The sequence below is a fragment of the Mesoplodon bidens genome (genome assembly GCF_964165515.1).
Source record: "Mesoplodon bidens genome assembly, chromosome: 3".
Lineage (NCBI taxonomy): Eukaryota > Metazoa > Chordata > Mammalia > Artiodactyla > Ziphiidae > Mesoplodon > Mesoplodon bidens.
The window spans coordinates 113,452,042-113,473,861 of record NC_138178.1 but is presented as its reverse complement, the minus strand read 5'-3'; the positions used below and the strand labels follow the sequence as shown (position 1 = coordinate 113,473,861).

The window sequence follows — 21,820 nt, the reverse complement described above, 5'->3', positions numbered from 1 at the left end:
CTATTATGACTTGCCCCCATGCCTTTGTGTTTGACATTTCTTTGATTGCAATATCCTTCCACTGTATTTGCCTAATAAACTCCTATTCATCCATCAACAACTTGAGACGTCTTCTCTGATGCCTTGTCGCAAATTCAGAGCCTCGCTCTTTCGCAGCCCCATAGTACTTGACCACTGTGATGCTTCTCACTTTATGAAGCTTCCTGGTTCTTTAACCAAATGATTGCAAGCTAGTTAAGGAGAGCAGCCATGTGCCTACTACAGCAAATTCTGTTGTTACTAAGTATTTACTTTTTTTCTTTTTTCATAATGATGATAAACTGTGATATTATAGACCACACCCACCTTGTTGACCACACAGGGTTTTTTTCAGATATTTGCAAATGAAAGAATGGTAGGAGAGAAGGAAGGAAGAAAGAATTCATCCCAGTGCCCATGAATCAACCAGATTCAACTATGGAACCCTCTGAAGGAAAATAAGGAATTCATCTTACCCTAGCAGACTACCGAGATACTTTGAATGTGGTACAGACACAGATCTATGGGTTCAAGAGTTATCCTGCTAGGAGGGAAGATATCTAACCAGATAGCTTAAAGGAAGCCCTTCTTGGTACTACTACTTCCCAACCCCTGCCTGCCTACAATTCTAGCATATCATTTTGAGGAGCATATACAGTTCTTCCCCTCCATAACCTTTGGTTTTAGAATCTAATGATAGGAATTTCTAGTTTCTATGACAATTTCAAGACTATCTAGGGCAACCACACTTGGATGTCTGACTTTCTTGAAAGCATCCTTACCAAGCCACCTATACTTCTCCTAAGGCTAAAGGCTTTGAGCATGTTGGAGATATAGACAGCCCTATTTGCAAGTTTTGTTATATGAAGGTGATTTCTTTTTCTATTCAATTTTCACCCCTTTCTCTTCTTTCTACACTCTGAAGCTATACAGAATGTATCTAATTCTTTTTTTTTTTTTTTTTGGCATGAGGCCTTCAGATAGATAGAGAGGATATTAATGTCCCTTTTATGCCACGTGTTTTCCACACGTAGCTTCACCAAGCCCTTTGCCACACCTCATGTGACCCGATTTCTAGTTCACAAACCCATCTAGTTATTCCACTCCAAATGACATCCAGCTGTCTATGTTTCTCTTGAAGAGTGTTGTCTAAGGCGGGTGTGACCAAACCAAAGAGCAGAGATCTCAGCAGCCTCATCTAGATCCTCTGTTCTCTCAATGGAGTCCAATGTTGAACTGGCACTGGGGACAGCCATCCTATATTATAACTCTACGTTGCTCTCACTGACCTTATGTTCCATTCAAATCCCTAAGTTTTGTGTTTTAAATTAGTTTCAAATTCTTGCAGCTCCTAAGTCCGCCTCCCTACAGGCCTCCCTACAGAACACTGAACTCACGATTTCCAGAGAGCTTTTACAGGATGATAGAATACCGTTTGAACCATTTCTCTCACTGATAAAGCCTTATGCACTGACTGCATCAGAATATAAATAGGAGTCATCCTGGATCACATCAGAATCTAACAATGTACAATTGGTCATACGTATCCACAGATTCAACCAACACGGATCAAAGATATTCGAAAAAAATCCAGAAAGTTCCACAAAGAAAAATCTAAACTTGCCACATGCTACCAACAATCTATATAGCATTTACATGTTATTAGGTATTACAAGTAATCTAGAGATGACTTAAAGTATATGAGAGGATATGCGTAGGTTATATACAAATTCTATGCCATTTTATATAAGTGACTCAAACAACCACAGATTTTGGTATCCACAGGGGTCCTGAAACCAATCCCCCACAAATACAGAGGGACAGTGGTATATATGGTATCACTCATACAAAACTTATAAAGGAGATTATGCACAAAAGTGTACAGAAGAGAGGAAAATAAAAACTCAAAGTTTTAGAAAGAAATATCCTCTCTGTATCCCTGAACCTAACCTATTGCAAAGGTAATTCAAAACTTTATGTGCACAATAGAATAGCATCTCCCAAGGTGTAGTTCAAGAAACATCAGTTCTATGGGATGTTAACAGATATTAGTGGAGAAATGAGAAATATCGAAATAAATAAAAATAAATAAAGGAAGACTTTTCAGGGCCTTAAATTTGCAAATGTGAATTGTGACATCTCAGACCTAATAAAACATCAAAATTATCTCAAAGGGTTACTAAAAATAACAGATTCCTGGATTTCACCCTGAAGATCCTGATTTACCAGGTCCAGGAGAGGCTCAGGAATTTGTCCTCTGAACCAGTGTCTCAGGTGATACTGAAGCTGCCAGCCAAGGAACCATTTTGGAGAACCACTCTGATGTGACCATGGACATGTGATGCTAGCAGTTTTCTAGGGTACATATTGTCAGAAATAATATGGTAGATTCAGTACTACTTTCGGCTATCTAGAAAATGAAAGCACCATAGAGGCCTTTTTTTTTTTTTAACAAAAATTACTCTGAATGGACAGGAATCTGGAGTTTAGCTTTATGTTTACCCCAAATCTCATCTAAGAAAAACATAACCATCTTTTTCAAATTAAGATGCCTAAACATCCCACATGTGTCTGTTTCTCTAATTCCATGTTAAAAATGTATTTTACATGGTAAAGAAAAAAAGCTTTGGCAAGGGCAACATTTATCCTGGAAACAGAAACAACGTAGAACAATTGCCCCGTGGATAAAGGAAGATGGGTCAAATTGATGGCAAAGTCTTAAGAGAACAAGTTTTGAGTAAGTGAGGTGCTAAGTTTGTGATCAATTTTCTCCAAGAGTAAATAACTACAGGTCCACCCTAGTCACCCTCACAGTCATTTGTCATGAAAGTCACTGGAAAAAATCAAATTATTACTATTTGTCTCCTTTTACTTAAAAACGTACTCTAACATCTCACCCTGACAGAGACTGTAATTTGGGGGAACAAACATTAGGATTGGAAGCACTTATGAATACAAACTCAAGCAAAGAACAACTGAAATTTGACAACACATAAAAATGTCACACTACTTTCACAACAAAACTTTTTTGCTGTTCCAAAAACAATATAGAGCTCCAAAGACACACACTTATGTCCACTTACAAATGCAGCACACACAATCATTCTGGGAACAGCCAGCTACTATACATTGTGCATCAACTGAATAGTGCAATTCATCTCAATTATTATAGCACAAATAATACTTGCCCTCCCTTTCTCATTAATATGCTCTCAAGGGATGGCTTTCTAAAAAGAAAAAAATAAGTTCATAAGAATTTCAGAATTCCAAGATAAAATAGCAACAGTCATATACATAGCTGCAATAAAAGACATTTTATAAAAAGACTAAACATATGGATTTTTCTTAGTAAAATATAAGCAAGCTTCTTTTTCATTTAAAGGTACCTGCAAAATGTGACTTCCCAAATGTGCTTCAAATACTTCAATGGCCAGTGCACTGGGGCTTCTCCTTCGCTGCGCACCTATAACTTAAAAGAAAAAGAAGAGAAAAGAAAGAAAGAAAAAAAAATTAAGTTGGGACTCTGATTTACACCTTCGGCTTCATTTCTCTGTAATTGTATCACTAGACAGCTACTATATCAAAGAGATCTGAAGTTAACACAACCCAGTGTTAACTTTGCTTCTGAGTTGCCTGAGCAAAATCAGAGCCTAGGGTGAATTTCCATCTCAGAATATCAACTTCCACAAACATTAAAAATCATATCCAGACTTAAAAATTTTTTCTTTTCCTTTTTGAACAATTTTTCCTACACTGGAGCATAAAAACAAAACAAAACAAATATGAATGTTCACGTTCTTTTAAAATAAATTGGTAAACTGTTTTTCTTAAAATTTAGGTATTGTTCTTTTTAAAGCATATACATATTGCCTTTTCCTCCCAGAGAAACCTGAATGTTTAGTATCCTCTAGGCTAGAAAAAAGCAAACAGGACTTTTTTAATGTTCTAATGCAATAACTTTATCATAATTTAATAAGCACATGTCGGCTAAGAGATTCTCATTAATGACTGTTTGCACTAGTGTTAAGTGTCTCAGGATGGCTGGATTTCATATTTACTGAACATTCACATGTAACTATTCCTACAGGACCCACAGGGAGCCCAGGTGGATGCTTGCCCAGCATGTGTCTTGCAGGTCAGTGACTGTCTTCTTATCTGTATACTTCTGTTCTCCTACTAACTTACAGTTTGTCTTTCTCTTCCTGGCATACCCTACATGTGCTGTCTGCAGGCACATACACCTAAAGGGCCTCTCAACCCCTAACAAAAGAGCTTAAGGCATGATATTTGGGGATCCAAAATTGAGGGCCTTCTCTTTACAAGTTATTTTTTGGAATGGGGTCACAATTTGCTTTTGAATCTGTTCTGGCTATTTTCCCTGTTTCAAAAAGTTCTCAAACATAAAAATCAATTTGCTTTCCAGTAATTTATGAACAAAAATATTCAGAACTTTTCCATATTTCCAACAAGTACATTCCTTATGTCTTCCTGCTTTTCTTAAAAATTGTACGACAAACCTCTATTCTCTCAAACCTAGACACTATAAATTGAAAATAAAATCAACCCCCCTACTTTCTTACTTCTCAAAACACTTTTAGCTAGTTGACAAGAAAATTCCAGCAAAATGCTGCTGGGATAATTCTGCTGCGTTTCAGTTCCTAAGTCAGTCAGTTGGATCCATAGCTTAGTAGGGATTATAATATAAATGTACTTATGATTATTGTGCTGTGCAAAATAGGCAGTTTACCCCTGCAATTGCAAGCTAATGTCTGCCAGGTCTGAAAGGCACTTTGAAAATAGCATGAGTGGTAAGTATCATTATCACTAGCAAGAAGAAATAAAAGGGGCATTATTTTCAATGGGAAAATTTATAAAATATAATTGAAGAGTGATTATTATCAAAGAATACTCCAGTTGGAAGGGATCTCAAAGACCTCAATTCCAAATTCTTCATTTGCTTCAGAAGCAAAACACACAACGAATATTCTTAAAATAGAAAAAATCAGTTTTCTATCCTAAGACTAATCATTACTGTAAGCATAGACATATGATTTTTAAATTTTTAATCTAAGATGTACTTAAGACAGTACTACTGGGTGTGTGGCATTTCTGATTAATTTCCTATTCTAACATGCACATTACTCCCTTCAAAACTCCTTTGGCATTTTTGATAATGCAGCTGTCTTGCTGAATACTGTTTTCAGTTTCTAGAGTGTTAATTGCACATTATGGTAGCTTGGTGTGAATGATCCCACATGAATAAAATCTGCAGTTCTTTTTTTTGTTTGTTTGTTAAGATTGTTGGGGGGAGGGGAGCTTTGGGGAGGCAGAAGGGGGGTGTTGAAAAACTTCAAAAGTGTCCACTCTGTTTTTGAGGCAGTAATTAGGATCCAGAAAGCTCCTTATTAATAGTTCATAATGTGGGGGCATTTCAGGACTTCCAATTATGAAGTTCAAAATAAACCATTGTACCTCACGGAAGAAATGGGTTGATCTTAGAGAACAGAGACTATTCTCCAAAGAACTGGATTAAGAGTGGGGCAAGAGAGCAACGGCCACCAACCTACAGAGGACCCTAAAACATCACAGGAAAGGAGCATGCTTATTTACTAGAAGGCCCAAGAAGCCTGCTCCAGTAACGACTGCCCTCTAGAAGCATGGAGACAGGGGACTACAGTGGGGTCCTGCAGGGGTTATTTAAGCCTGCCCATTGATGGCCTTTCTTTTCCCGCCTTTCCTCAACTTAGGGCTCAGCTGTTCTCGAAGTAAATGTTGCAAATGCATAAACAATTAGGAATTTTATTTTAAAAGCTCCTTAGTCAGCCTGGGGATCCCACATGCCTTCATCAGCTCTTCTATCCATGAGTCCTTCCTGCATAGTTATTTTTCTTTGTTCTTCAGACCCTCTAGAAATCTGAGTGTGCATCCTAGTACACGCTAGCATAACATACAAGCATCTTGTAAGTGGTTTCATGCTTTTCTCTTCAATGGCATTTTTATGGCACTGGAACTTCTCTTGATTTATATGTTTTGCACTTATGCAGGTGATATGGGGCTGTAATGACAGTTCCTAATTTTACAACCAACATAAATATGTTAAACAGGAGTCCATTATGCCCCCAGTAGAAGCCCAGCTCTGACTGTAGCATTATTGGTAACCGAATAGATGTTAAATAATGTACTTTTTATCTTGTACTTTTCATCCTACCACATTTGGTATTTTGAGTATTTAGACAATAATCTGATAACTCAGGAACGATGCAAACAGTTATTTTGTTCCTCTATGTTAATGTCATTGTGTTTATGGATTATCATTCATGCTTAAAGAAAAACTAAAGAGGCATTTCCTCGGTGAGGCTCACCCTTCTCAGAAAAGTAATACGTTGCTTATGAAGCTCTCTCAGATTGTTTTATTTAGGAAGTTGACAGTTTCTAAAACCATTTGGTAGCCCGCACACACTGCATACTTCTTATTGCTGAATAGGTCAATGCTTTATCTGATCTACAGACACTTCATTCATTTGTCTGTTCAATGAAAAGACACTGCGTTTGAAATTTAAAGAACACTAAATTAACTAAAAAATGCACAGCACATTGCTAAATAAATGGAACACATAATCCCATATCTGTGAGGATTATACCTCTTAAGTCACTGACAGTGAGATGTGAGAGTTGTATCAACTGAACAGGTTATATAAACTGTTAAAAGAAAAAAAAATCAAGCTATAGTAATTCCAATTTGATTCAGCATTTACTGAGTACCTATTTGACGCTGAAAACTGCTAGCTACTGTAGGGTAACTAGTGTTATAAGACCTAATAAACGTTCCATAAGAAAATTTTAAGCAATTCAAAACAAACCTAGGCCCAGCATATAATTATCAAGACCACAACATGATCCTCTCATGTTTTTCAAGGGTTAGAAATAAAACGCCTAGAGTTTTAAGAGACTTTAAATGGAAGAGATAGATAGGGAGAAAGATTTTTAAAAATCAACTAAAGAAATTCTGATTGTCTCAGAATTCTAAAATGATATGACGAATCATTAGGATTGTGCCTTTGGCCTTTCTCTCATTAAAAAATGAAAGACAGAAGAAAACCCCAATCTGAAATATGTATCTGAAAAATTAGTTTTGTCCCTCAACAATGTCAGCAGAAATACTCTCATCTAGACTCTTCCGCATAACCTTGTGAGGTAGTCTTTGAGAATTAATTAAGTGCAGTAAAAGACAATTCCTCTTTGGGGAAATATACCACACACTCCCAGTCATATTCCTAACCAGTGCCTGTCACCTTCGGGGATGCACAAACACCAGGAAGGCTGAGGATTATCGCTCAGTGGGAGTTTGACCTATTCAGCCAAAAGGTCAGCTTGCCACATAAGAACCCATTACAAAACAGAAACAGGACAGCTCAGTGGACACACATAATGAAAGAGGGAAAAGTCACGAGCCCTTCTCGCCTTGTGTCCTGCCTTGCCCTTTTCCTCCCAACCCTCCCCACCCCCACTTCCAGAGAAGCTGGCACTGCCCCAGCTCCCCACCAGCGCAGCTCACAGTGGGAAGGTGAACCACAGGCAGGGAGAGAGAGAAAGGGGCTCATTATTTCAGGGATCACTTGAAAAAGATATTCAAAGGTAGAGTATGACATCGTGAGGCAGGGTTTCCAAGAGATTGTTTTATTTGGAAAAAGTTGTCATTAGCAGATAGGGAAGACCATTTTAGAGCTACTTTCTCATCCAGCTCTCCCTCCATGGGGAGCAGAATGGCAGCATGGGTGAATGTCGCCTTAACATGCTGCAGGTGCTATTTCAAGAGTAAAATCAGCCACCGAGTAAAAAGGCAAGCTTTTATGGGTACCCTCTGAATCTGTCATCTAAGGGGCAAGGCTCTGTTCCCACACTGAGCTTGGGGGAAGAGAGGACTCAAGGGCATGCTTAATGAAACCCCGACATCACTCCCTGGGCTTTAGCACTTGGGCTAAGCAAAGTCAGGGTCTGGGAAAGAAAGAAGAACAGAATGCTTAATGAGTCTTTCCATGGCTACCAAAGAGAAGAAAAGGGATTTCCTTTGAAGAATGTCAATTAGCCTCCCTCACTGTAGGGCAAATGAAGCCGGGGAGGGTTTTCCCAGGAGCCTCAGAAGTTTATGAGGTATGCAGTTGTGTGTGCGTGTGTGTTTCCCTTTATATAAAATAAACATTTATATGCCTTCATTGACTATGGGACCAATTCTTCATTCTGACACTTATTCTCACAGCTCTGCCTACTGCCCAGATTCACAATTTGTACCCTTTCAACACTAAATTCCTCATTGTTTGTGCACGCCCTAAACATTGGGGGAATTTCAGGTTGGGATGGAGATGATACACTCAAATAACCAGTGTTAGGTACCAGCTTAACCCATACAGCGGCACTAAAACAGAAACTCTATTGTCAAAAGCAGGATATGTGGAGTTTCCACACAATGCATAATGCAAATATCTGAAAACAAAGAATAACAATGCTTTTACAGTGTACTTTCAACCAAGATTAGTTTTTTGCCACTTAAAATACAGGATAACTGAGGACCAGAGAAGAGAAATAGGGACAAGTATTATTAATCCGGCATTTGAATGTTAGATTAACATTAAATATAAGAAGGAAAACCTCCCATATTCAAAAATAGTACAGTTTGGGTTTATTTTTAAATTCATATGTATAATATTTTTTAAAATAAAAAAAATACATCTTAATAATTCGTATCTCAAACCCATTAACAATTATTAGCCATTTAGACAAAAGAGGTATTTAAAATAATTGAACCTATTAAAATAATTGAAACTCTAAGAAGTCTTATGCTGATTCAAAAAATTCTTTGATGCAACACATTTAAATTTCTCCCACATTTTAAGTATGGATTGAATATATTAGGGAAAATCATTAAGGGTGATATGACTGTGAGAGTATTAATATTTACAAATGAATTGCTGAACTTAAGAAGAAGGAACCATGTCTGCTTTTCCCAAAAAAGTCTATCTGTATGGCTTCAACTAGTACAAACTAAGGGGAAACACAACAGTCAAACAGATCTGTTTAAACAAGGATGTGTTTATCATGCGCTTCTTATCTTCTGAAGAACTAAGTAGTATTCACATATTTTTGAAAACTTTTCTTTACAAAACTTTTCTCCATCAAAATGGCAAAATTGTCTAAAAGTGAAATAGCACCCAAGTATTACTTTAATAAGTCTTGAAAAGGTTTTTGTACAAATTACAGGGACTTCTTTTTAGTACTGAGTTTCCATTTTAGTGTCATTTTGGGACTTGCCTGGTGGCGCAGTGGTTAAGAATCCGCTTGCCAATGCAGGGGGCACGGGTTTGAGCCCTGGTCCGGGAATACCCCACATGCCGTGGAGCAACTAAGCCTGCGCGCCACAACTACTGAGCCTGCGCTCTAGAGCCCGCGAGCCACAGCTACTGAGTCCGCAAGCCACAATTACTGAAGCCCACAAGCCTAGAGTCCGTGCTCCACAACAAGAGAAGCCTGCACTCGCCGCAACTAGAGAAAAGCCCACGCACAGCAACGAAGACACAATGCAGCCAAAAATAAATAAATAAATATATATATATATATAAAAAGAAAAAGTCATTTTGCCCACCTGCCTTGCTTTTCCACTGAAGGAAATGAGACTTACCAAAGCAGATATTTCTTCATCTGTAGCTGGGGAAAGAGGAATAGCCATTCTCTGACAATCTGGAAGTTACTATAGGAGCTATTGTATTTACCTTATACGGGCTACATAGAAGTTGATTAACATTCTTCTTGAGGGAACCCAAACTTCCCCTTGACAATGAAATTCTTAAGGCAACGGGTTAAGCTGCTGTTTGGAGTGACAGCACCTGAGGGAATGATGAAGCCCTGACAGTCAACATCTCTGAGAACAGAAACCCTGGGAACATACAGGCGTGATCCACAGTCTAGGCTGAAGGTTGGGGAGTGGGGCACATGAGGGGAATCCTCAAGAGATGCATGGAGGTGTAAGGGCAGGATTGGACTAACAGATGAAGGCCTGCTTTATTTCTTGCTACTTCAAAGTAACTGTTGCAAATCCAAACAGGACTTTCTGAAAATGGTAGGTAGTAATCATTCCAATTTAACTTTCTTAATCATTTCCATAACAACGGATATAAAAAAACCGTCACTTTTAAAGGACTTGGAAGTCCAAACACAACTCGAAGCCTTTTCTGAATGTATTTCTTGGCTTCAACAAATTGCTGCTACAGGGGTTGCTTTGGAGGCAAAGTTTAAAGTTAACTATTTAATTCCCTTTACATAGTGAAGGAAATGAAAATTTCCTCTTCATATGTACAAAATAAATAAAAGATAAAAAAATAGACCCTGACTAATTCCTGTCTTTGGATTCCAGCAGAGATATGGATATCATGAATTGCACTCCCTCTCAATCTGGGGAAGTTTTAAGAGTGAGGCAGTTATAAAGTGACTTGAGAATGAAGAATGCAGAGTAGGAGAAACTTTGAGTGGCAGAGGGTCTTGATTTTTATCTAACGTGAACTCAGCAAGAAGATATCAACGAATTTATTCTGGCTTCAGGGCTATAGCAGCAAACACGTACTGAACCTCACTACATGGCAGGCACTCTGCTGGGCACTGGAAGCACAAAGATGACCAACACAGAGTCTACTGAGCGAGGCAGTCCTGTGCGATAGAAGGGTCCCGTGGGCCACAGGGAGTGGGCAGTGCAGACACCAGCCCGGGCTCAGAGCCCGAACACGTGCCTGATGTGGGAAGGTGTCCCTTGAGTACCATCTGCAAGCTCTAGCTCTGAGCTGCTTCTTTTCTTGTTGTTGCTTTTGTTCTTGTTCCTTTTCTTCCTAGGACAACCTTCTACAAATCACCTACTCTGTGTATGTCAGGAAGGAATACCACGAGATCGCATGAATTAAGGGCACTATTCACAGAAAGACACCAAGCACATTCTGACCATAGCTATCAAAGGGAAAACTAGAGAGGACGCATCTAATTTGGGATTTGAATGCAGCACTAACTGGGCAAAGTTGGCTACTTGTCCTTTAATTGGTAGAAATGACCTCCTCCAATAATATGCTAGAAATGTTTTTGAGAAGTTTAAATTTTTAATGGGGCTTAGATTTGGTAGGTCCCCTCAGCAGGGGCTGAAAAAAATGGATTATTATACTTTCATTTTGCAAACTGTCTTAAAAGCCTTTCAGTTGAATGCCGTTGTAAAACTGTCACCCCTTCTGACCTCAGTGGCACACAGACTGTCAGTGGCATGATTCTGCCCAGCAGGAAGGGAGTGGAGATTATCACTGAATCTGTATGGTGTCAGTTAGCACTCACTGATAAAAGGAAAAAGTCCACAGGTGTTATCTTCATCTTTTTTTTCCAAGTCTGATCCCAAAGCTTCATGTTATGACATTTGTAACATCTGCTACAAATAGTGAGGTAAGTCAGGCGCAACTTTATTACTTCCAGGCTAATGCTCTATCCATCCTCTAGGCTTTCCCAGGCCAGTGATACAACAGGGAGCTAAGAAACACTGGCTCTGCAGGAAGTAGCTTGTGTCTCCGAGGTAGAAAGAAGGCAGTGTCTCTGTCCCTTTCCCCTCCTCTTTCCCCTGTTCACCCATTCATATATTGAGCCATATTCACATTCTCTCGCTTGCTAGCTCACTCTTGGACCACATCAATGCTTGGCAGTGTCTTTAGTGACTTTCTGACAAAAGAGCAGTCAACATAAATAGTTCCATGAAGTAGTGGGCTGTTGGCCCAAAGGACGAGATGCTGTGATGATAATCGCACCTGCTACTGAAAAGTCACACTGATCCACTTCCAGAGCTCAACTATCTCAGGCCACGGTATTATATCTACTTATCCAAAATTTAGTAAACATTTATAATATCGAAGATATTAACCTCAATGACCTAGGAGCTAGTGATGTAAGCCTGGTTCCCATTTCCATTTCTGAGTGCTTTCTTTATATGTCAGCAGAAGAAAGCTAAAAGCATCCATGCAAAATATGCTGAGCCTCTACTTTTTGCTTGGCACTATGTCAGTGAATATAAAAATGAAAAGGCACCATTCTGACTCTCCAGGTGATTGGACTCTAGTGGGAAGACTGATACATAAGCAAATGAATAAAACACAATAAATGTGTGACTCTCAACTCTCAACTCAGGATGGGGGTAGGGAGAGTGGAGGCAGGAAAGGCTTCAGAATAGGGGTACTGCTGGAACTGTGGTGTGAAGGCTGAGGTTATGCAGACAGTGAACTATGATAACCGAGACCCTGGGATCCACTGGTTGGACATAGAGGCAAGAACCATTTCACATTAACATAGCTGCGTGTGCAAGCTTCCAGGCTCACCATCTGGCCACCTCCAGCTTGCTTTTCCTTAAGCTGCAACCCCAATGGATTGTCATACTCCTACAGACACTTGCAGGGCTGGGTACCCCACTACCACATCAACTTCTTGGGGCTCAACACTACAGCTTAACAGTCGCATGACTACACCCAGGAGAGTCAAGGTCCGCTCAGCTCTGTCTGCAAACCCTAACTTTACTCTTCAACCTCCTGCACTGCCTGAGTCAAAGTTCCTGAAGTGCACACCTACACCACAGAAGACAGCTTGGCACTGGGTGAGGCAACCCCGTCACCAGATGGACTGTCCTAACACCTTGGAGTTTTTTTGCTTTTTGTTTTTTTAAGAGTACCTTTCCTTTTTATATTGAAGTATAGTTGATTTACAATGTTATGCCAATCTCTGCTGTACAGCAAAGTGACTCAGTTATACACATACATACATTTTTAATATTCTTTTCCATTATGGTTTATCACAGGATATTGATATACATTATATCCTGTGCTATACATTAGGACCTTGTTCTTTACCCTTTCTAAATGTGATAGTTTGCATCTACCAACCCCAAACTCCTGTCCATCCCTCTCCCTTCCCCACTCCCCCATGGCAACCACAAGTCTGTTCTCTATGTCTGTGAGTCTGTTTCTGTTATATAGATCGGTTCATTTGTGGCATATTTTAGATTCCACATATAAGTGATATCATATGGTATTTGTCTTTCTCTTTCTGACTTACTTCACTTAGTATGATAATCTCTGGTTGCATCCATGTTGCTGCAAAGGGCATTATTTCATTTCTTCTTTTATGGTTGAGTACTATTCCATTGTATATACGTACCACATATTGTTTATCCATTCATCTGTCGATGGACATTTAGATTGTTTCCATGTTTTGGCTATTGTGAATAGTGCTGCTATGAACATAGGGATGCATGTATCTTTGTTTTATGAATTTTATTTTATTATTTTTTTATACAACAGGTTCTTGTTAGTTATCCATTTCATACATATTAGTGTATACATGTCAGTCCCAGTCTCCCAATTGATCACACCACCACGACTTCCCCACGGCTTTCCCCCCTTGGGGTCCATACACTTGTTCTCTACATCTGTGCCTCTATTTCTGCCCTGCAAATTGGTTCATCTGTACAATTTTTCTAGATTCCACATATATGCACTAACATATGATATTTGTTTTTCTCTTTCTGACTTACTTCACTCTGTATGACAGTCTCTAGGTCCAACCACGTCTCTACAAATGACCCACTTTCGTTCCTTTTTATGGCTGAGTAATATTCCATTGTATATATGTACCACATCTTCTCTACCCATTCATCTATCAATGGGCATTTAGGTTGCTCCCATGACCTGGTTATTGTAAACAGTGGTGCAATGAACACTGGGGTGCATGTGTCTTTTTGAATTATGGTTTTCTCAGTGTATATGCCCAGTAGTGGGATTGCTGGGTCCTATGGTAGTTCTAGTTTTACTTTTTTAAGGAACCTCCAAACTGTTCTCCATAGTGGCTGTATCAGTTTACATTCCCACCAACAGTGCAAGAGGGTTCCCTGTTCCCCACAACCTCTCCAGCATTTGTTGTTTGCAGATTTTCTGATGATGCCCATTCTGACTGGTGTGAGGTAATACCTCATTGTAGTTTTGATTTGCCTTTATCTAATAATTTAGAGAAATGATGCTGAGAAGCTTTTCATGTTCTTCTTGGCCATCTATATGTCTTCTTTGGAGAAAAGTCTATTTAGGTCTTCTGTCCATTTTTTGATTGGGTTGTTTTTTTAATGTTGAGCTGCATGAGCTGTTTATATATTTTGGAGATTAATCCTTTGTCTGTTGATTTGTTGCAAATATTTTCTCCCATTTCTGAGGGTTGTCTTTTCATATGGTTTATAGCTTCCTTTGCTGTGAAAAAGCTTTTAAGTTTCATTAGGTTCCATTTGTTTATTTTTGTTTTATTTCCATTACTCTAGGTGGTGGGTCAAAAAAGATCTTGCTGTGATTTATGTCAAAGAGTGTTCTTTCTATGTTTTCCTCTAAGAGTTTTAGAGTGTCTGGTCTTACACTGAGGTCTTTAATCCATTTTGAGTTTATTTTTGTGTATAGTGTTAGGAAGTGTTCTAATTTCATTGTTTTTTTTTTTTTTTTTTTTTTTTTTTTGGCGGTACGCGGGCCTCTCACTGTTGTGGCCTCTCCCGTTGCGGAGCACAGGCTCCAGACGCGCAGGCTCAGCAGCCATGGCTCACGGGCCCAGTCGCTCCGCGGCATGTGGGATCCTCCCGGACCGGGGCACGAACCCGCGTCCCCTGCATCAGCAGGCGGACTCTCAACCACTACGCCACCAGAGAAGCCCTAATTTCATTGTTTTATATGTAGTTGTCCAGTTTTCCCAGCATCACTTATTGAAGAGATTGTCTTTTCTCCATTGTATATCCTTGTCTCCTTTGTCATAGATTAGTTGACCATAGGTGCGTGGGTTTATCTCTGGGCTTTCTATTCTGTTCCATTGATCTATATTTCTGTTTTTGTGTCAGTACCACATTGTCTTGATTACTATAGTTTGCAGTATCATCTGAAGTCAGGGAGTCTGATTCCTCCAGCTCCATTTTTTCCCTTAAGATTGTATTGGCTATTTGGGGTCTTTTGTGTCTCCACACAGATTTTAAGATTTTTTGTTCTAGTTCTGTAAAAAATGCCATTGGTAATTCGATAGGGATTGCATTGAATCTGTAGATTGCTTTGAGTAGTATAGTCATTTTCACAATATTGATTCTTCCAATCCAAGAACATAGTATATTTCTACATCTGTCTGTGTCATCTTGATTTCTTTCATCAGTGTCTTATAGTTTTCTGAGTACAGGTCTTTTACCTCCTTTGGTAAGTTTATACCTAGATATTTTACTCTTTTTGTTGCAATGGTGAATGGGATTGGTTCTTTAATTTTTAATAAAGATCTTTCTGATCTTTCATTGTTAGTGTACAGGAATGCAAGAGTTTTCTGTGCATTAATTTTGTATCCTGCAACTTTACCAACTTTATCAATTAGCTCTAGTAGTTTTCTGGTGGCATCTTTAGGATTATCTATGTATAATATCATGTCATCTGCAAACAGTGACAGTTTTACTTCTTCTGTTCCAATTTGTATTCTTTTTATTTATTTCTCTTCTCTAGGACTAGGAACTGGCTAGGACTTCTAAAACTATGTGGAATAAGAGTGGCGAGAGTGGACATCCTTGTCTTGTTCCTCATCTTAGAGAAGATGCTTTCAGTTTTTCACCATTGAGAATGATATTTGCTGTGGGTTTGTCGTACATGGCCTTTATTATGTCGAGGTAGGTTCCCTCTATGCCCACTTTCTGGAGAGTTTTTATCATAAATGGGTGTTGAATTTCGTCAAAAGCGTTTTCTGCATCTATTGAAATGATCATATGGTTTTTCTTCTTCGGTTTGTTAATATGGTGTATCACATTGATTGATTTGTGTATATTGAAGAATCCTTGCATCCCTGGGATAAATCCTACTTCATCATGGTGTATGATCCTTTTAATGTGTTGTTGGATTCTGTTTGCTAGTATTTTGTTGAGGATTTTTGCATTTATATTCATGAGTGATATTGGTCTGTAATTTTCTTTTTTTGTAGTATCTTTTTTTGTTAGTATCTGGTTTTGGTATCAGGGTGATGGTGGCCTCGTAGAATGAGTTTGGGAGTGTTCCTTCCTCTGCAATTTTTGGAAGAGTTTGAGAAGGATGGGTGTTAGCTCTTCTCTAAATGTTTGATAGAATTCACCTGTGAAGCCATCTGGTCCTGGACTTTTGTTTGTTGGAAGGTTTTTAACCACAGTTTCAATTTCATTACTTGTGATTGGTCTGTTCATATTTTCTATTTCTTCCTGGTTCAGTCTTGGAAGGTTATACCTTTCTAAGAATTGTCCATTTCTTCCAGGTTGTCCATTTTATTGGCATAGAGATTTGCTTGTAGCAGTCTCTTATGATGCTTTGTATTTCTGTGTTGTCCATTGTAACTTCTCCATTTTCATTTCTAATTTTATTGATTTGAGTCCTCTCCCTCTTTGTCTTGATGAGTCTAGCTAAAGGTTTATCAATTTTGTTTATATTCTCAAAGAACCAGCTTTTAGTTTTATTGATCTTTGCTATTGTTTTCTTTGTTTCTATTTCATTTATTTCTGCTCTGATTTTTGATTTCTTTCCCTCTACTAATGTTGGGTTTTGTTTCTTCTTCTTTCTCTAGTTCCTTTACGTGTAAGGTTAGATTGTTTATTTGAGATTTTTCTTGTTTCCTGAGGTAGGCTTGTATTGCTATAAACTTCCCTCTTAGAATTGCTTTTGCTGCATCCCATAGATTTTGGATTGTCATGTTTTCATTGTCATTTTTCTCTAGTTATTTTCTGATTTCCTCTCTGATTTCTTCAGTGATCTCTTGGTTATTTAGTAACGTACTGTTAAGCCTCCGTGTGTTTGTGTTTTTTACACTTTTTCCTCTGTAATTTATTTCTAGTTTCATAGTGTTGTGGTTGGAAAAGATGCTTGATATGATTTCAATTTTCTTAAACTTACTGAGGCTTAATTTGTGACCCAAGATGTGATCTATAATGGAGAATGTTCTGTGTGCACTTGAGAAGAAAGTGTAATCTATTGTTTTCGGATGGAATGTCCTATAAATATCAATTAAATCTATCTGGTCTATTATGTCATTTAAAGCGTGTGTTTCCTTATTAATTTTCTGTCTGGATGATCTGTCCATTGGTGTGAGGTGTTAAAAGTCCCCCACTATTATTGTGTCACTCTCGATTTCCTCTTTTATAGCTGTTAGCATTTGCCTTATGTATTGAGGTGCTCCTATGTTGGGTGCATATATATTTATAATTATTATATCTTCTTCTTGGATTGATCCCTTGATCATTATGTAGTGTCCTTCCTTGTCTCTTGCAACATTCCTTATTTTAAAGTCTATTTTGTCTGATAGGAGTATTGCTACTCCAGCTTTCTTTTCATTTCCATTTGCATGGAATATCTTTCTCCATCCCCTCACTTTCAGTCTGTACATGTCCCTAGGTCTGAAGTGGGTCTCTTGTAGATGGCATATATATGGGTCTTGTTTTTGAATCCATTCAGCAAGCCTATGTCTTTTGGTTGGAGCGTTTAATCCATTCACATTTAAGGTAATCGTCGATATGTATGTTCCTATTACGATTTTCTTAACTGTTTTGGGTTTGTTTTTGTAGGTCCTTTTCTTCTCTTGTGTTTCCCACTTAGAGAAGTTCCTTTAGCATTTGTTGTAGAGCTGGTTTGGTGGTGCTGAATTCTCTTAGCTTTTGCTTGTCTGTAAAGGTTCTCATTCCTCTGTCGAATCTAAATGAGATCCTGGCCGGGTACAGTAACCTTGGTTGTAGGTTCTTCCCTTTCATCACTTTAAATATAATGTGCCACTCCCTTCTGGCTTGTAGAGTTTCTGCTGAGAAATCAGCTGTTGACCTTATGGGAGTTCCCTTGTATGTTATTTGTCAGTTTTCCCTTGTTGCTTTTAATACTTTTTCTTTGTCTTTAATTTTTGTCAATTTGATTACTATGTGTCTTGGCATTTTTCTCCTTGGGTTTTTCTTGCCTGGGACTCTCTGTGCTCCTGGACTTGGGTGGCTATTTCCTTTCCCGTGTTAGGGAAGTTTTCGACTATAATCTCTTCAAATATTTTCACGGGTCCTTTCTCTCTGTCTTCTCCTTCTGCGACCCCTATAATGCAAATGTTGGTGCGTTTCATGTTGTCCCAGAGGTCTTTTAGGCTGTCGTCATTTATTTTCATTCTTTATTCTTTATTCTGTTCCACAGCCGTGAATTCCACCATTCTGTCTTCCAGGTCACTTATCCGTTCTTCTGCCTCAGTTATTCTGCTATTGATTCCTTCTAGTGTATTTTTCATTTCAGTTATTGTATTGCTCATCTCTGTTTGTTCTTTAACTCTTCTAGGTATTTGTTCTTATTTCTTCTAGGTTTTTGTTAAACATTTTTTGCATCTTCTTGATCTTTGCCTCTATTCTTTTTCCGAGGTCCTGGATCATCTTCACTATCATTATTCTGAATTCATTATCTGGAAGATTGCCTATCTCCACTTCACTTAGTTGTTTTTCTGGGGTTCTATCTTGTTCCTTCATCTGGTACATTGTCCTCTGCCTTTTCATTTTGTCTATCTTTCTGTGAATATGGTTTTTGTTCCATGGGCTGCAGAATTGTAGTTCTTCTTGCTTCTGCTCTCTGTCCTCTGGTGGGTGAGCCTATCTAAGAGGCTTGTGCAAGCTTCCTGATGGGAGGGACTGGTGGTGGGTAGAGCTGGGTGTTGCTCTGGTGGGCAGAGCTCAGTAAAACTTATTAGCAGACAATCCAGTTGTCTGCTAATGGGTGGGGCTGAGTTCCCTCCCTGTTGGTTGTCTGGCCTGAGGTGACCAACCACTGGAGGCTACAGGCTCTTTGGTGGGTCTAATGGCAGGCTCCGGGAGGGCTCACACCAAGGAGCACTTCTCAGAACTTCTGCTGCCAGTGTCCCAGTCCCCACAGTGAGCCAGAGCCACACCCTGCCTCTGCAGGAGACCCCCCCAACACTAGCTGGTAGGTCTGGTTCAGTCTCCTATGGGGTCACTGCTCCTTCCCCCTGGGTCCTGATGTGCACACTACTTTGTGTGTGCCTTCCAAGAGTGGAGTCTCTGTTTCCCCCAGTCCTGTCAAAGTCCTGCAATCAAATCCCACTAGCCTTCAAAGTCTGATTATCTGGGAATTCCTCCTCCTGTTGTTGGACCGCCAGGTTGGGAAGCCTGGTGCAGGGCTCAGAACCTTCACTCCAGTGGATGGACTTCTGTGGTAGAATTGTTCTCTGGTTTGTGAGTCACCCATCCAGCGGTTATGGGATTTGATTTTATTCTGATTGAATCCCTCCTACTGTCTCATTGCAGCTTCTCCTTTGTCTTTGGATGTGGGGTATCTTTGCTGGTGAGTTCTAGTGTCTTCCTGTCAATGACTGTTCAGCAGTTAGTTGTGACTCCGGTGCTCTCACAAGAGGGAGTGAGCGCACACCCTGCTACTCCGCCATCTTGAACCAATCTCAATCTTCTCACCTTGGTGTTCTGAAAGGGACTGTCCTGACTCAGGTCCCTTACTGTAGGCCATCTGATTCCTTCCCAAGATGCTCCTTGTCCTCTTCTTGCATGAGTTCAATGGGAGGAATCACATTATTGGGAAATGGTTGCACACAGAGGAAAGGATTTGGGTTCTGGAGTCAGGCCAAACGAGTTTTAAATCCTCCATTTATCTCTATTAGCCAGGTGGTCATGGACAAATTAGGCTCTGTGGACCTCAATGTCTCATTCTCTCAAGAAGAGCTGCTGTGAGGACATGTGACATCCCCCTGCCCTGTTTTTATTTTCCTCCTAGAACTTATTTGCGTGTTATCTCTCTTCTCCACTAGCATTGTTCCCTTCCTAAGCGGAAGGAATCATTTTGTGCACTGCTGAAACCCTACCAGTTAGAATGGGGCCCAGAACACGGAAGGTGCACAGTAAATATTTGTGAATAAATGAACACTCTAGAGTTCTAGCCCATGGGAGTCACTCAGGACGTGTCAGCTCTTTCCTCCATGTTATGAAAAGCAGAGGCTGAGACAAAGATGACTTTCTAAATCACTATCTTTATCCCAATTTTTACGAAAATACTAGGACTATTTTGTCCTAAATATTAGGAATATTTAGGAATTATTTCCTAAAATATTAGGAATATTTTGTTTCTCTGTATGTTGTCTCTAGTTTCTGTCTTTCCTGCAGCATGATATAAAATCTACAGTGTCACCACAAACCCTGTGAGCCAACTGCAATCAGGGCCTCAAACCAGTGCAAACATTTCACACATACTTGGGCAAAGAGCCAGCAATTCACTGAGTGTCAGCAACCGCCCACTGAATTTTCTCTTGAAGATTCACTCGTGGCCTACTCTAGCAGTAACAGGCATTCGTTTTAAGATGCTGAACACTTCCAACATAACTTGATTAGGTAAATGTACAGAGCCACCACCACTGGAAACCAAAATCACATCTTACAACCCCATCATCTTCTCAGACTTCATATAAACAAAAGCCCACACAATTATCAATTTTAACTGAGTGGGAACTAGGTCTTGCTTATGTTAGCAGATCAAGGTCTACATCACCATTGCCATCTGCCTCGTGGGGACCTAGAGAGGCTATGATCTACACAGAGTTAGAAACTAAATAAGAAAAATGAACACTATTTGGAGTTTAGAGATTAGTAAACAAGCTGACAACATTGTCAGACCTAAAATTAAGAACACACACAAGCATATACTTTCACACTCATCACCACCATAAAACATAACAAGGAGAAAAAAAACCTAATTTGAAGGCCTATTATTTAGATTCACAGCTTAGCTCAAGCCTCTCTTTGTCAGAGCTTCTTAACATGTTTCTTTCTTTGAATAACAGACATGTTTAAGCAAACTGTCTGCCTAAGGCAATATTCAAACACAAAACTTTGCGCATACAATTACAAAATTCCAGAGAGCCTCTGATACTCATCCTTAGACCTCATGTCAAGAATTCTTGCTTTAGACAAGAGCCAGGCATCCACATACATCCTGTACCAGCCTGGCACTTAGTGGGACTGAACAAGTGATTCCTTGAATGAATGAGTAAGTAATCAAATGAATACCCAAAGGAATGAATGCAAGGAGACTCAGTCAGAGAACACACAACTAAAGCAGACACTTGTATTCTGTGTGGGACTCTGAGTCTGAAAGCAGCAGCCAGTTAGTTGGTTTATTCACAAAAATTGCTTTGTGGAATTATACACTGCTCCTCCCCTTCTAAATGCAGACAGAGGGAGGAAAGGAAAAAGAGATAATGAAGGTTTGCAAATGAAGTGGGTACAACTGTGCAATCAATCAACATTTTCTGAAAAAGAATCTGCATCACTTGCCAAAAATCTGAACTAAATAACTGAACCAGCATTCTGATGAGAACGGACTTTGCCACTAGCCAGTCATTTTTATTTGCCTTCCAGCTGTCTTCCTTCTCTTTTCCAGGAAGCCACTGGTCTCTTCAGTTTAGCAGGTTCAGGCATGGGAATTTATTTTATCATGATCAAATGCATATTCCATGCTTATTCTTTTAATAAACCTTTACTGAGTGTTTGCTCTGTGCCTAGTAATATGCTAGTGGAATGAAATACAATTGTTCATCTAAATATTCACTGATGGCCTACTAAATGCCAGGCACTCTTCTAGTGCGAGGTCATAGGAGAGTGAACAAAGCAGAAAAACATGCCTGCACAGAGCTGACATTCCAGTGGGGAAGTCAAAAACAACAACAGCAATAATAATGCACACACATCTAAACACGG

The 21,820-nt window shown here is 39.3% G+C and overlaps 1 protein-coding gene across 12 annotated transcripts in view; it reads right to left on the bottom strand.

Annotated features, from left to right (window-relative positions):
- The window catches only part of NPAS3 (neuronal PAS domain protein 3), a gene marked incomplete at its 5' end in the record, with an annotated part of 867,843 nt that overhangs the window by 437,446 nt on the left and 408,577 nt on the right, over positions 1-21,820 (bottom strand). For 6 of the 12 annotated variants that reach the window (XM_081229930.1, XM_081229935.1, XM_081229936.1 and 3 more), the window contains one exon: positions 3,405-3,481. In XM_081229930.1, the coding sequence (XP_081086056.1) occupies positions 3,405-3,481 (77 nt within the window). Of the gene's footprint in view, positions 1-3,404; positions 3,488-21,820 lie in introns of all 12 variants that reach the window. The other 6 variants (XM_081229934.1, XM_081229938.1, XM_081229940.1 and 3 more) reach the window with 1 other exon arrangement.